Source organism: Bidens hawaiensis, unplaced genomic scaffold (genome assembly GCF_021521415.1).
Source record: "Bidens hawaiensis isolate Kalapana, Puna unplaced genomic scaffold, B.hawaiensis_p1.1 tig00014556_1, whole genome shotgun sequence".
Classification (NCBI taxonomy): Eukaryota; Viridiplantae; Streptophyta; class Magnoliopsida; order Asterales; family Asteraceae; genus Bidens; species Bidens hawaiensis.
Genome location: NW_027492270.1, coordinates 358,893 through 375,202, shown reverse-complemented (window position 1 = coordinate 375,202; position 16,310 = coordinate 358,893). Strand labels below are relative to the sequence as shown.

At 42.6% G+C, this 16,310-nt stretch overlaps 1 protein-coding gene and 1 pseudogene across 1 annotated transcript; one reads left to right on the top strand and one right to left on the bottom strand.

The window, feature by feature from the left end:
* Positions 1-5,211: 5,211 nt before the first annotated feature.
* Positions 5,212-5,811, bottom strand: LOC143547035 (uncharacterized). Its single transcript, XM_077038553.1, has one exon. It carries the CDS (start codon positions 5,809-5,811, stop codon positions 5,212-5,214), a length of 600 nt encoding a protein of 199 aa, XP_076894668.1.
* An 8,475-nt stretch (positions 5,812-14,286) lies between these two features.
* Positions 14,287-15,623, top strand: LOC143547039 (UPF0481 protein At3g47200-like; annotated as a pseudogene).
* The last annotated feature ends 687 nt before the right edge of the window (positions 15,624-16,310 follow it).

Below are 16,310 nucleotides of genomic sequence, written 5' to 3'. Positions count from 1 at the left end.
GGTGCTGAAATCGCTCTCAGAAATGAGCAAGATAGGCATACGGCTACTGCCCGTCAATGGGAGGAAGCTTGCAAGAAACAGAATTCTGTTCTTCAAGCTGCCCAGGCTGAAACTTAGAAAAAGAAGGATGACTTGGCTAAGGCACTTGAAGCCAATACGGTGTTAGAAGAACAAGTGACCCGCCAAGGTGTTCTTATCCAGGAGCTCGAGGCGGAATCAAAGGTGCAGAAGGAGTGGGCGGGGTTTAATGAAAAAATAGCTGATGACATTCAAGCCGCCTATGACTCGCTTTTGCAGGCACGAGATGAAGCGGAAGCCCGTGCAGCTGAATACCTAAAGGAGAAGCAACAGATAGCTGACGGGTTCCATGAACTTCAGGAGAGGGTGGAGCGGGCGGAGAGGGAGCGACGTTGGCTGCTGAGCCAAGGTCTTAATGCGGTACGTTATCCCACTCTTCCGCTTTTACCAATATTTTTTGCGCTAGCAATCGTTATTGAATCTGTTTTCCCTCTATAGGTTATCTAACATATCAAGGAAGGAACGGAATTGACAGAGGCCTGGCTTTTTTGCTCCCTGCTTCTTCTAACACCGGCCGCGTGTTGGGTTTTAACGAAGGAATGGGTTATTCCCAAGCCGATCGTTCTTTTGAAGAACACCCGCTGCATGGACGATGTGTTGCCCAAGAGTATGAGATGCGTCTCAATGAGTACGACAACTTATCATTCCCCTTGGAGAACATGCTCCTAGAATTTGCAGTGGCCAGTGACGGCGTGGAGCAATTGAAAGATTATTTGGGGGAAGGAACGGAAGATACTCCGCCTACTTCCCCGGAAGATTCATCCGCTCAAGAACCTTAGGATAGAAAAGAAAATTTTTTTTCATGTTTTGTAATTATTCTTTAATAAAGAATGAAAAGAAAATTTTTGTCATCTTGTGAATCTTATATTATTGTATGTTTGTGATATTATTGGGATATTTTTGAACTTTGCAAGTGGGAGAAAAATGATGACGTGGCGGAAAGAGAAATATTGCATGACAGTTGATAAGACGTATCTGACGTCTTTCTATAGTCTGTTGTGCTTTTTCATCTTTCCCGCCTGACGTGTCACCTGTTGATTGGATTGTATTTTTCTCTCTCTACTGGCATCCCATCCATCGCATTAACTGCGATGTGTATAGATAGGCCATTTCTCCTTTTCGTTTATTCTTATCCTCTAATTCCTCATTTCTTCTCCAATTACAGATCTGAGACTTCCAACTACTCATATCTTTAAATTATTCTTTTGATTTAAAATGGGTAAAGAGAAGAAGAATGACGCATCAATAGACAAAGTCGTTCTCCGTTGGAAGGAGAGGGATTATCAAGATATCGTCAACGTCTATGGCCTAGTGCCTGACTGGGAGCCCGAGTATTCGGCAGACGGGTCGATTGCCATTAACCCGCTGGCGATGAAGATGGCCGTGTACGCAGACCACTTCACTACTAGGAACTTCAGGCTTCCTATAACGAAGTTCCTCGAGACCATTCTGAAGACCTATGGGATCCACCTATCTCAAGTCCATCCCTTTGGGATGTTGAGGATTCGTCATTTCGAATTCTGTTGTCAGGCTCACAACATGGAGACTACGGTTGGCCGGTTTTTCGTCTTTTACAAGATTGCTAACCGCGGCGGGTGGTATAGTTAGTCTACCACCGAGAAGGGAACCATTGGTACTGAGTGGTACCGGAGTCTCCATGAGTGGGAGTCAAAGTTATTTTGGATCCAGGAAGATGTCATTCCATTAGAGATGACATATCGCAAAGCCGAAGAAGGGTTGCCTGTGGTCCATGGTACTACAGAAGTGAACCTCCCGTGGTTCAAAACTTTAACCCATACGCCCGCTCCCATGCGTGAGATACATGAGGGAGCACTGGTGGCTGCCAAGATGAGCCGTTTATGGCCGTTTACTGATTTGGAGCCATATTACGAGAAACCCAATAAGAGTAAGTTTATCCTTGCTTTTCTAAAATTTTCACCTAGATTCTGATTATTTTCTTTATTTTTCGTGTAGGTGAGGGTTCCATCTTTAGTACGCTCTTGGACCATGAAGAAGTTCTAATGGTGCGCCGTCCTATTGATCCAAAGGACGCGCCCATTCTTGAGCGCACCCGTAGCAAATTTTTTGTTCTCCGCCACTCTCCGCCCGTAACCCGCGGTTTCCGAGGCGATGTTTGCCCAAGGTGAAGAGTTCGCTGCTAAATGTGAGGGAATTTTGAAACCTCGTCCCATTACTGCTGATACTTCTAGCGAGGTGATAGTACTTCTTTCGTCTGGCAAGGAGTCATCATCCCGTGAAGAAGGAAGGTTAGTTTATGCTATTGACCCTCTGAAAACCCTACGTTCAACTGTAGGTTTGACCAGCAAGCGGAACCAGAACCCTACTACCAACAAGGTGGCGGGTGACGAAGGTGCTGATGTCACCATCGGATATGAACATCGAGCTAATGACGATGTCGTCGACGAAGATGATCATCCAGCCGTTGATGTGGGTGCCTCCAAGGTGTCTGGTAAACGGAAGGTGCAATCCACCAAGCCTGCCGTTGCCCAGAAACACAAGAAGACGAAGCTGGCAGCTCGTCTCCAACAACTTGCACCCACAGACATTTCTTCAGGTAACTTCAACATTCTTTTAAGTTTTGAAAATTACTTCTACTTTTGTGAGGTATGTTAATGATACAGACGTATTGCTTTGCAGATTTCCTGGAGAAATCTTCTAAGGACTTTTCAGGTCCAAGGGGGTCAACACCGCCAACGTCGCCGCCGACAGGTGTACAGGATCCGGTTGTTATCGCAGATACCCCTCCTCTTGGAGGTAAGAAAGACGGTAACTCTAAAGACCCCGTAATTTCTTCACCTCTCCATGCTTCCTATCGTTTTAGGGATCAAAGAGGGGTTAGCGCCTTCGGTTGTGGCTCGCAGGCGTCCTCGTCCCAGTACGGGGAAGACTCTTCAATTCATCGTCCGCGTTGGTCCTTACGCCAGAATTCAACTTTTTCTGACGCGGATGCTTGCTTGGAATATCTGCAAGGAAGCCTTCCCCTGCGGAAAAAGAACGTCAGCGCTGGCGCCCGCGCCAAGAATTACTGAACTCCTACTCTTATTGACTAGCCAATACTGTCTCCACCACTCAAGAATTATGTCGGGACTGGCTAGGCATGAATAAGGAATGGGAGGATTTGGAGATTAGGGCTGCCCAGGCGGAGAAAGAAGCCATTGAGGCTATGAAAGAAGCCAAAGACAACCGCCTGGCTGCTGATAATGCTGAGCGACAGTTGGCGGAAGCCAAGAAGGGGTTGGAGGCGGAGAAAGCTCGCCGGTCTGTTGCTGAGGAAGCCAAAAATGCTTTCCAGCAACAACTGGATGAGCGTGATGAGCTGATAAAAACTCTGAAAGCTGAATCAGCAGCCAAGGATGAACGCCTTGCCACTCTTGCTACCAAGAACAGGGAGCAAGCCTTGGAATGTGCTGAGCACAAGATGGAATTTGTCCGAGCCAAAGCGGACAGAAAATGGTTATTGGCGAAAGGGGTTCCCCATGTAATTCTCACTCCTTTGTAAATTCTGTTTAAGGTATCCAAAACAGTTGTTTATCTTTGTTGTTTTAACAGGTTATTGCCCACATCCGGGAGGGTGATGAGCTTCGCAACTTCCTTGCAACACTTTTGATCGCGTCTTCTCAGGCTGGCCGCCAGACGGGTTTACGGGAAGGTTTCAAATTCGTTGAAGAAAATAAACTTCTCGAGGAATATGTCTTGCATGGTCAGGATACCGCTAAGATTCTTGATGAGAAGATGAAGACTTTTGAAAATTTGAAGTTCGCTATTGAAAGTCAAATCGTCGAACTTGCGGACAAGGAAGACGGGATTGAACAGTTGAAGGCGCTCCTTGCAACTGCCAATAACGATCAGGAGGACGAGGAAGAAGAAGATGCAACATCGTAGCTTTATATTTTTGTAGCTCTCATAATTCTATCTTCCTTGTAATAACATCCTTTTGTAATCCCATTTGTACATTTATAAGAAGTTTGTTTCATCCGGTACACTTTGTCTTATTTTTCATAATATAAGTGTTTGTAGTATATTATTTTTGTTAATAAAGGATTATATCACTCCTGCTATGCGGGCGTATGAATCTCATCTGGCACGCGGGCCAGGACATGTGTATTAAATAAAACTAGAATGTGGGATTAACATATTCTTTATAAAAAAGGCATAAGCCAAACGAAAATACAATAAATGACATTACATGTCCTTCCATATTCTATTAGGCACGCAGGCCAAAGATAAAAACAAATAACATGTCTTGCTAGATGTAACATTTCTTTAACTATGCCACATTCCAAGTTCTAGAGACTTTAGTCCCGTCCAGCCTCTCTAACTTGTAAGCGCCTTTGGGTAACACTTGTTTGACCTTGTAAGGGCCTTCCCAAGTTGGGGCCAACTTTCCTGGGGGCTCTTGGCCGAAAGCTTCGTTATTGCGGGAGACAAAGTCTCCCGCATCAAATGTGCATTTTTGGACCCGCGAGTCATAATATTTCTGTAGTTATCGTTTATAGTTATGCTCGAGGATCGATGTCAATTCCCTCCTTTCTTCAAGGAGGTTGAGGTTCATCCGCAACTCTTTGTTTTTATCATCGATTATCAAAGTGCGTGCGGATGGAACCCCGATCTCAACCGGGATCATAGCTTCGGTGCCATAGGTTAAACTAAATGGCGTTTCAGTTCTACTTGAATTCTTCGGGGTGCGAAAGGCTCAGAGTACATGGGGCAATTCGTCGACTCAGCCTGTTCGTTTAGTAACCTTGCTTTAATCCCCTCTTTGATTGTACGGTGGTTCGTTTGACCTGACTGTTTGCTTGTGGATGAGCTACAGATGTGAAAATCTGAGTAACATGAAGTTCCTTCAACCATTCTTGTAACCCGCTATCCGCAAATTGGGTCCTATTGTCACTCACAAGTACTAGCGGAAGACCTTGACAAATTATGAATTCCCATAGAAATTTTTTGACATTTGATGCCGTAATGGATGCGACTGGTTTGGCTTCTACCCACTTGGTGAAATAATCAATGGCCACGATTAGAAATTTGACACGTCCCGGTGATTCAGGGAAAGGTCCCATGATGTCAATAGCTCATTTATGGAACAGCCAAGCGGAACTTACTCGAACAAGTTCATTCTTTGGGCGTAATGTATTGGGCATGACGTTGACAGGAATCACATTTCTTGATTTCGTGTACAGCATCCAAATGCATCCCCGGCCAGTAATATCCAGCATTCATAAGCTTTGCTACTACCATACTTGGGCCCGCATGCAGGCCACAAATGCCTTCATGAACTTCCCTAATCATGTAGTTCGCATCCTCGGCGTCCACACATCTCAGGAGTGGGCCGAGGAAGGATCGTCTATACAAGACGACATCTTGCATTTGGTAGTTCAAGGCCTTATGTCTTACCTTTCGAGCCGCGGTCTTCTCTTCTGCCAGAACTCCCGATGACAAGTAGGCCATGATTGGTGTCATCCATGATTCTACGCCAGTCTGTATTACTAGGACTTGTTTCTGCGGGATGGATGGGCGATCCAAGACTTCAACACGAATGTCCTTAGCAAAGTGCTCGAAGTTTTTTGAAGCCAATTTGCTAAGGGCGTCCGCCGACTTGTTCTCACTTCTCTTTATATGAATAACTTTGCACGAAAAGAATTGGAGGATCAAGTCCTTCGCTTGTGACAAGTATGAAGCCATTGCATCATTTTTTTGCTTCATAAGTTCCATTAATTTTCCCTGCGATTAGCATGGAATCTACCTGCGCTTCCAGATGCTTCACCCCAAGTTTCTTGGCTATTCGTAGGCCCGCCAGAAAGGCTTCATACTCTGCCTCATTGTTAGTACTTTTAGAGTCTAACTTGATAGCGTAAGTAAACTCATGGCCTTCGGGATTGACTAGCCTAAGGCCTGCGCCAGATCCCTCATTGCTGGAGGCTCCATCCGTGAACAATGACCAGACTTGTCCTTGTTCCGGAGGTACTTGGGGTTGTTGTTCAACTAAGCATTCTTTTTCTTTATGTTGCGGAACCTCTGTGACGAAGTCCGCCAACACTTGCCCTTTGATTGTTGGTCTGGGTTTGTACTCAATCATGTGCTCACCCAGTTCAATGGCCCATTTTGCCAATCTCCCAGACAATTCTAGTTTGCTTAGTACATTCTTGAGTTTGAATCCCGTTAACACATTAATGGGGTGACCTTGGAAATACCTGCGAAGCCGCCTGGAAGCGTAGACCAACGCCAGAACCAGTTTTTCGAGCATTGAGTACCTGGTTTTTGGGTTTGTCAACGTCTTACTGACATAATAGATTGGGGTTGGAACGTTCTTTCTATCTGTCAGTAGTACGACCCCAATGGCGATGTCAGTTGCTGACAGATATAGTGTCAACGGTTCACCCGCGTACGGTGCTGTTAGAGTAGGCAACTCCATTAAGCACTTTTTGACCTCCAGGAATGCTTGTTCAGCTTCCGCGGTCTATCTAAAATGTGCATTCTTGAGGAAATTTCTCAAAGTTGAAACAAATGGATAAGATTTAGCTGCATGATTTGCTAAGAATCTGTTCAGTGCAACCAATATTCCGTTAAGTATCTGCACTTCTTTAAGGGATGAAGGAGAAGGCATGCGGGCTACTGCCTGGACTTTATCCGGATTGGTCTTAAAACCCGCGCATGTTACAATCACTCCTAGGAATTTTTCATCTTCCATCCCGAAGGAACACTTGGCTGGATTCAACTTCATGTTGATACTTCTCAAAGTCTCAAATGTTTCTTCTATGTCATTCAGCATTTGATCCTCCTCAATGCTTTTGATCACGAGATCATCCATATATACTTTCAAGTTTTCGACCAATCTGTTTCTTAAATGCCTCATCCATCAACCGTTGATATGTAGCACCCACGTTTTTTAAACCAAAAGGCATCATCTTATAGCAGAATGTGCCTTGGTCTGTGAAAAACGTTGTCTTGTCTTCATCACCCGCCGCCATGCGGATTTGATGGTAGCCTTTGTAGGCATCTAGAAAACACTTTAACTTGAATGGGGCTACAGCATCAACTTTGAGATCGATTTCCGGCAATGGATAACAGTCCTTGGGACATGCTTTGTTCAGATCCTTGAAATCTATGCACATCCGCCATGTCCCATTGCTTTTGGGGACGATTACTGGATTGGCGACCCAAGTTTGGTATTGGATTGGGCGGATGATTCCAGCATGTAAGAGGTCCTGAACTTGTTCGTTCATTGCTTTCGTTTGTTCTGGGGCCATCTTATGTTTCTTCTGCACTATTGGAGTAAACGTTGGGTTTACTTGCAACTTGTGCTCTGCAATCTTCCGCGGGCTGCCATGCGAAGATGTCAACGTTCTTTGTCAGTAACTGCTATGAAAATGTCCTCACTATCTCTGAGATAGCGAGTTCAATCGTCACAGTTTTATTTGGGAATTTTTTGTTTAATACCCATTTCTCGGGCTCAGTCCGCCGAACTTGCTTCGGACTTCTTCTTGGGTTCGGACTTTCCGTCGCGAAGCAATGGCGACTAATGTGAATGATAGCCACACCGTTGCGAGTCGAAACTCCCACTGCACCGTGTGCTGTAGAAGGATGGCATTAAAGTCACCGATCGCTTTCTGACCCAGGATGATGTCATGCTTTGATGTTGCTGGAAAGACCAAAAACTCAACCTCTTCGGTTCTTGAGTGGATTTCGTCACTGAGAGTGACCGGAAAGGATATCATCCCTCGCGGGTGCATCACCTAGCCTCCAAATCCAAATACAGGATCATGAATGAGTTTCAACCTCTCCTTATCTTCTTCATCTAACTGCTTAAAGCACTGTTCGTACATTATATCCGACGTGCTACCAGTGTCGAAGAAAACATATTGTGAGAGATAATGGCCAAAAAGAGCTGTGATAATCAAAGGATTCCTGTTACAAGGGCCTCCCTTAACTCGTGGAAAAATCACAGGCTCGTTCTTCCATTCTTCGTCCCGAAATTCTCTCATCTTTCCTCCTAATTTATACCCGCCTTGGATCATATGAACGTTCAAGTATTTAACTTGTTTTTTGGGCGGGCCCTAATTATCTCGCGCGGGAGCCTTACCAGTCCCAGGTCTTGCACCCTTGACCAAATGTCCAAGTTTTCCAGATTTCACAGCCGCCTCAATTTCATTTTTCAAAGCTACACACTCGTTCGTATTATGACCGATGTCGTCATGAAACGAACAGTGTTTCTTGGCATCAAGAAATGATCTCCTTGTGAGTGGTTGTGGTTTCCTGAAATTCATGTACTGCGTAGTGAGAATTTCAGCAGGAGTCTTTGAAAGTGGAGTCCAATTGTTAGAGCCTCGAGTTGAAGAACCTGCCTTGTTTGTGTTGACGATCAAATATCTGGCGTCGAATGATTTGGATGCCTCCACGGACGGCTGGAGTCTAGACCAAGTTGTTCCTTTTGCCTGCTTGTTCGGATCGCGGAGTCTGGAATTCAACTTTTAAGTTCTGTTTCTGATTGTTGGTTGTCAAAGTCTTTTGAGTCCCTGCGAACAGCTTCGCCGCAGACAATATCATCCCAAGACGTAGGCATACCATCTATTCCAGTTAATGTACAAATCAATTCATCACTTTTCACATTTTTGCGAAAGGCTCCTCGCAACATATCCTCACTCACTCCACCGATATTAAGACTTTCGTTGTTAAACCTGGTAATGAAGTCTTCAATAGACTCATTATTCCGCCTAACAACGTCTAATATTTCGGACGGATCACGAGTGTGTTTTTTCTGCTGAATAAAGTGCTGGGAAAATTTGGCTACAAAGTCATCCCAGCTCTTTATTGTCCGTCTGGAAGCTTCTCAAACCACTCCCGCGCTGCACCAGTAAAAGTTAATGCGAACATGTGGCACCAGTATGGGAGGGTCCAACCACTGACTCCTCCCACAGCCACAAAGTTTAGTAAGTGATCACTGGGATCAGTCATCCCATCATATTTCCCCATGGATGTCGGTATTTCGCATTGACAATGAATGGGGCAGTTGCTATACGTGCAATGAACTTTGATTTTTCAGCAAAAGCAGCCGGACGATATGGCTTAGAAAAGTCTTCCTCACCATCACTGTGATAACCCGCCTAGAGAACTACCGCATGCGGACGGCTAGTTCCCTCGTGCAAATGAAGTCGGCTATCACCACTGTAGTAACTGATATCACCCGGACGATATGACGGGTTGTAACTGTTGTATTCGTTGAGTTAAGATGGCACACGCATGACCATACGAGGACGGTCATGCTTTCTCCAAACTTCCCTAGGATCTCTCTCCGTCTGGACGCTGTGACGGATCTGACTCCTCCTCGCTGTTGCGGGAGGGGAGAGAGACTTCCTGTGAGATTCATCATAATTCAGAGTTCGAGCTTGGAGTCGCTATTTGCGCACCCTACGCTCGTACTCCGCTACAACCTTCTCTTATTGGATACGGAACCACTCGTCCGAAGACAAGGGTTCCCTAGCTTTGGAATTACGATGATGAGTTCCCGCCGGTTCGGAATCGTCAGAATCATCCTCTAGGCCTAATTCTGAGTGAGTCCGGCGAGTTTCTCTCGTAATTCACCCCGGGTTGCCAGATTTGGAACCTCCTGGTGCTGTGACATGCCCTAGATCCGTTGGAGTAGGACCTGCTGGTGCCGTGACATGTCCTAGGTCACCTGGGGTGGAACTTCCAGGTGCCATAATACGTGCGGAAACACTTGAGGAAAAACCTCCCGGCGCTTCAGTATCAGTAGTAGGTAAAAGCGGTGCAGGGGTTCCCGTCGACCCCTCAGGAAGCTTACTCATATCGTACGAACCAAAAAACCAACAAAAACTTTTGCAGTTCTAACACCAAAACAGATGGCGCCAATGAAGAAACACGGATCCAATCCCCTTGACGGGTCCTGGATCCAATGGATCAACCGGGTAGGATACTATAACAACTAACACGATATGAGCACAACTTCCCAAAGTCCAGTAACAGGAACCTGCAAAACAGACACCGTGAGCTCGTCACGTGAAGGACAATAGGGGGGTCTTCCCGTAACCACCCTCCGGCGTGAGAATAAGTACAGTTCTGATAGAAAGAAAGTACTTGAGTATTGAGAGTAGATAGTTGAGAGTGAATGAATACATCATGGAGATGGAGAGGGTATTTATAGCCAAAAGATGTGGGAATGTGATTGGGCTAGCTGTCCCTCTCTAGAAGATGCTCGCGTAACTACCTGAGACACGTGCCCTCATATGATAGGTGAGCTATACGTTGAATGTGCATGGGTATAACAACCTGGACACGCGTCGCTCTATGATATGACGAGCTAACTCCTGGCCATGTGCACGGTTATAACAACCTGGCCAGGTGTCCTTTATCCATTGGTTGAGAGATCATGTATTGCCCAAGAAAGCGTCTTGGTAAATCTTCTAGAAGGCAGTTAGTTATTTACAGCTGTCCTGTTGGCATTGTCTCCCGGTCATCTTGGCGAGTAGATGTGCTATCACGCGGATGACGTCTGAGGGTGCCTGGATGCATCCGTGTGTAATGTAAGAATGTTCTTTCTTTACAAAGTTGTGCGGGTGGTCCATATGTCTCACGGATGCTTTATGAGGGGTGTTCCTCTGACCCGCGGATATTATTTATGGGTATTTGGGTCTTTTTGGTACCTTACCTTTACAGTTTACTAGTCTGCTTATGTATAACAATACATTATGCATTGGAAGAGAGATTCAAGTTTCATGACACTGTTGGACAAATTCGATATATAAAATGTAGCATGTCAACCTAGCTAGCAGGATATTTAAGAAAAATATAAATATCGAATGTGAACAAATGAAAGAGCTTTTCATAAAATATATATCATCAACCTTTTGTACGTATTTTATTATGTAGTAAACAATAATATATGCAAATGCTTATTTGAATGCATTATTTTTTTATAGTAGTTGTATATGCAAAAGAAACACATCATACGTTATTATTTATTTTAAAAAAGCATATAAAATTAGAACACACTTTAAGTAAAAGATAATAGTTATTATATAGTGTGTAACATTTGACCACCCATAAGATCTAACAGGGTCGGCACTGAGAAGACGAATATTTTTTTGGGTTAAAGTCGAAATTTTTTAGGCCCTAAATAAAAGAAACATTTTGTTGGGTTTATATAATTTAATTTTAAGTAGGCTTACTTGGTTATGATTTGAGTTGTGTAAAAAACTTTTGTATAAAAATAAACTTAAAAATATCTCTAATAGGACTAGAAACCACAACTTCTTGGTTATTTGTCATACCTCTTTGGCAGACCAAGCTATTATTATGTAATTGTGTTGAAACATTGATTATACATATTTTGTTTCATAAAAATACATATAATTTTTTTTATAAAATAAATTTCGGGCCTAGCGGGGTGTCGGGTCTATGGCCGTCGACTACCCTGCCACACCCTAGGGCCGGGCCTGAGATCTAATATTGTCCGGGTTTTCCTACAAAAGCTTTATGTTTTTTTACATGAGTATTACCGGTGGTATAATACATAAATTGCTTCTACCAAAACACCCTTAAGTATATAATTATTTTTTCATCAACGTCTAATGCGTCAAAACACATTGGTCCAATCCGGCAATTTAGACATTTCTTATGAGCCCTACAATTCTCATTTCCACGCATGTAGTATGATCTTATAAACGTATTGGCGCTTATGAGTGTGCTCCATCATATTCGATAAGATATCCCCGATCAATGTGAGACTTAACTAGGGTGTTCAAGATTCCCTAACCTAGCAAATAATATAATTATTTTATAAACTGGGATCACACATATAAAATTCACTTTCCTCTCTTTCATTTAAATCTTATTTGTTGAGTGACCAAATATTGGTTCAACCTTAGACCATCCGTAGTCCACAAAACTTCGCGGCGTTTTAGGCTATAACGCCGGGGGTACACCGTCCCCTCCTCCCCTTAGCGTTTTGGGACTTTTTTTTCTAAGCGTTATAGATAAAACGCTGGTAAGACACGAAAATAAAAAAAAATCCGACCGTTGGGTTGGGTTACCGTTGGGTTTAAAAAGATAAAAATTTATTAACTAAATCTATACTATAAAAACAAACCAAACCTCATTTTTTAACACATTCCTTTCTCCCACTTCTCTACTAAATGTATTTTTACACAAATATTTCTACTACAATACTACCAAAATGTTTCCGAATAATAACAAAAATGTTCTCGGTTTCGGTCAATTTTCCCGTCAAGGCTACGCAAGCAACCATAATCCACAACCGAACCCATCTACCGCCCCGATGCCAACCGTCCCCGTCCCTCAATCCCCATATCCGTTCGAAGCGCATATGGCCGCGTACATGGCATATCTAGGAACCCCTTTACCAAATACGGTGCCCGGTTTCCAAAACCCAACCACAAACATTTTTTCCAGTTCGGGTTCCCAACCCGACGACAAGTTTGTGCCGGAGACACAACCCGTCCCGGAGACCGTCGGCGGTTCGAGCCAACGCGGACGTTCGAGAAAACACGCAAAGAAGCCCGCCGGCGAAGCTCGGGCTAAAAAGACGGTGATACCGTGGAGTATCGATGAGTACGTACTATGTGCTCGTGCTTGGTGCGCGATATCAGAAGATGCCAAGTGCGGTAGGTTTTTAAAATACATATATATTTTTTTAAATTTCTAAGAACAAACATCGAACTTGTAATGTTTTTATTTTTTTAGCGAACTATTAAAAAAGGGGGTATTTTGGCGCAAAATTAAAGAGTTCTTCGAAGAGCTTCGCCGGGACTCGCGTCGAGAAAAAGATTCCTTACAGTCGAAATGGAATGACATAAACACCAAATGCATGGGTTTCCATACGGTTTACACTCGGATGAATCGGACGAGGAGTAGCGGTGTCTCGGACACAAAAGTCATGGAAAACGCGTTGACAGAGTATCAACATAAGGTCACGGGGGCCTTCAATTACATTGGCATTTGGTAAGATTACTTGAGGTTTCACCCAAAATGGGGCCAGGTTTTGGAGGCCAACGCCGACGCTCGAAACTGCAACCTAAGCGATAATGAAGCCGGGAATCCTTATGGGGATATTACCTAGATGCCTCGACCGGGGGGGTAGAAGAAGCAGGGGAAAGGGGCCGCGTCGTCGTCGGCAACGAGTTCGAATGTCGAAATGGAAAGTCATTTTAAAGAAATGAACATTCGACTCAAAGATATACAAGAACTTAGAGCTACACGTTTTCAAGTAAATTTGGACGCCGTCGAAGTACTTAAAAGGAATAAATTGGACAACGACAGCGAGGTTCTAACAAAGGAGTTATCCGAAGACGACCCGAGAGTCTAATCTCTAAAAGCAATTCGGCAAAAGAAAATTTTTGAAAAATACAACATGTAGTCTTATTAATTTAGTTTTTATTGTATTTTTTATTTTAATGTATTTTTTTATTTTAATTTAGTTTTTATTTATGAGTTTAATGTATTTTTTTAATTTTACTGTAGGTTTTTAATTTTATATCTATTGTTTAAATGAATTATTTATTTAAAAAAACAAAAACAATTAATGGTGACTGGGCGTCACGTGTCGCATAATGCCTGGGGGTGGGCTTTATGACTACACCATGTTTTTGTATAAAATCATAACTCTAACTGGCCACCACGTGGCGCATAATGCCTGAAAGTGAGGCTTTATGATTACTCATGGTCTAAGAAGCACAAAAATAAACTAAAAAATCAACTTTATTTTACATAAAATTTATTGTTGGTTAAAGATTCTATTTCTAACCCATAAAAATATGAAATAATATATATTTTTATACGATCTATGAAACAAATAAAACATTACAAATTGCAACATTAATAAATTTTATGAGATTGAGAGTTAAGTAAGTTATAAAAAAGATAAATTAAAAACATACTCAAACTTCAAAAGAGATTCGAATTTTGCGTGCGTGATAATGAAATACGGCGGCTAAAAAAAAAGAAAGAAAAACTTTACAAAAGAAAAAGAAATGTTGCCAGCAAACACAAGCTATTGATAAATTATTCATTTCACTGTTTCAGGTCAACAAACTAACGTGTTGGTATCCTCTACCTCTTCATCCCTAATCAGTAATCATTAATCAACCCTCCACAAATTTAACTTTAAACATCAATCAAAACAATAAAGTTTTCTCTCAAACTACAAAAAAAAAACATGGATATTGATCAACAACATGCCGTCACAATATGGGAAATCAACAGAGATCGAGTAACAGCCATGCACCACAAACTTACTGAGAAACAGAAATTATTAAGTGTCGCGGCTGGCCGTACCACATGTTCCATATTCAAAGTCCCACAAACCCTAATAGACATCAACGGTAAATCATACCAACCCCACATCGTATCCATTGGACCGTTCCACCACGGTCAACCGCACCTAGAGATGATCGAGGAGCACAAGTGGCGGTTCCTCCGCCAGTTGTTAAACAGAACGCAACCCAGAGGATTGGTTCTGGAGGACTACTTACGGGCCGTGCAAAGATTGGAGGTCACGGCCCGTGAGTGTTATTCTGTTTCTATTCCTTACACAACCGACGAGTTCATCGAGATGATGGTGCTCGACGGTTGCTTTATAATCGAACTTTTTAGAAAGTTTGGTGGGTTGGTGGAGGTTGAGGATTCTGATCCACTTATAGTCATGTCATGGATCGTTTCATTTTTCTTACGGGATCTGGTTCGGCTGGAGAACCAGATCCCATACGTGGTTCTGGAATGTTTATTCCAGTTGACCAAAACACCTGAAAGCCCAACGCTGGCTACACTAGCGTTGGGTTTCTTCAATTTAGCCGTACAGAGGCCTGAACATGTTTTGGAGAAATACTCCAACGTTAAAGCAAAACACTTGCTCGATCTTCTCCGATCAAGTTTCCTTCCGACGGATCTCGAATATTCCACAAAACCTGACAACCGTCCACCGCCGCATGTAATTCACAGCATCTCAAAGCTCCGGAGATCAGGAATAAAGTTAAAGCCATGGGAAGCCGAAAGCTTCCTCGTGGTTAACTTCAAACACGGTGTAATCCACATGCCGACTATAGCAGTCGACGATTTCATGTGTGCGTTTTTAGTAAACTCGGTTGCATTTGAACAATGTCACAACGGATGCTTGAAAATATTTACCACATATGCTACGTTACTCGATTGTCTAATAAACACGTCTAAAGACGTCGAGTTGTTATGTGATTGGAACATTATCGAGAATTATTTGGGTACGGACGCCGAAGTTGCAACATTTTTAACAATATGGGAAAGGATATTACCTTCGACATCGATGTGTGTTACTTGGCTCGGTTATTTGACAATGTAAACCGGCATTATCATAGCGGGTGGCATGTTCAATTAGCGAGTTTCAAGTACACTTATTTTAACACACCTTGGTCGTTGGTGTCCGCGTTGGCGGCTTTGGTTTTGTTGATTCTAACTGTTGCGCAGACATTTTACACGATACTTGGCTATGTTCGTCCTCCTTGATCAGTGTACAACCATGGAATGTTAATCATGTATGTATTGCTAGAACTTTAGATGCTTTAATACGATGTTGTTGGTATTTTGTACTGGGTGTTTGTCATTTATGTTATAATGCCCATTAGCAAGTTAGCCTATTAGCAAAGCCACATAAGATGGGATATTAATATATGGTCCATTGATGTATATATGTCTCATGGTTTATTATGGTCATGAAATGTTTTGGTGGTATACAATATTGCCTTTTGTGCTTGTCTAAGTCAATCAAAAACAACTATCGAAATTATAACTTGTTAACTCAAGGTGGCAAGGGCGTGGTTTACTTAAAAGAAAATTTTCATTTACCATTCAGTCGAACAATGTGTTTCGGGTTTTTACTAACCACTTTCTAAGTTACAACGAGGAAATACGTGATATACTTTATCAACACTGTATGAGTGATGATAAACTGTTTTACTTTACAGAATCCTCATGTATTATTTTTAAGTAACTAGAAGTATTCTCCGGTATCAACATACACAATTATATTATGAAATTTGAAAATCAAAAATTGGTTGTGTATGAAATAACTTTCTGGTCACAATTATTAAACACAAAGTATAACCATCAATAACTGACTTTAAATCTTTTAAACATGCTTCCTAATTTTTTATGACTGTTCAATCAAAAAAATCTGTTTCAAATCTCCACCTAGTTACACAAAAAATGGG

Excerpts from the sequence above, each read along its gene's own strand:
- LOC143547035 (XM_077038553.1), bottom strand. The coding sequence starts at position 5,811 with ATGGAACTTATGAAGCAAAAAAATGATGCAATGGCTTCATACTTGTCA.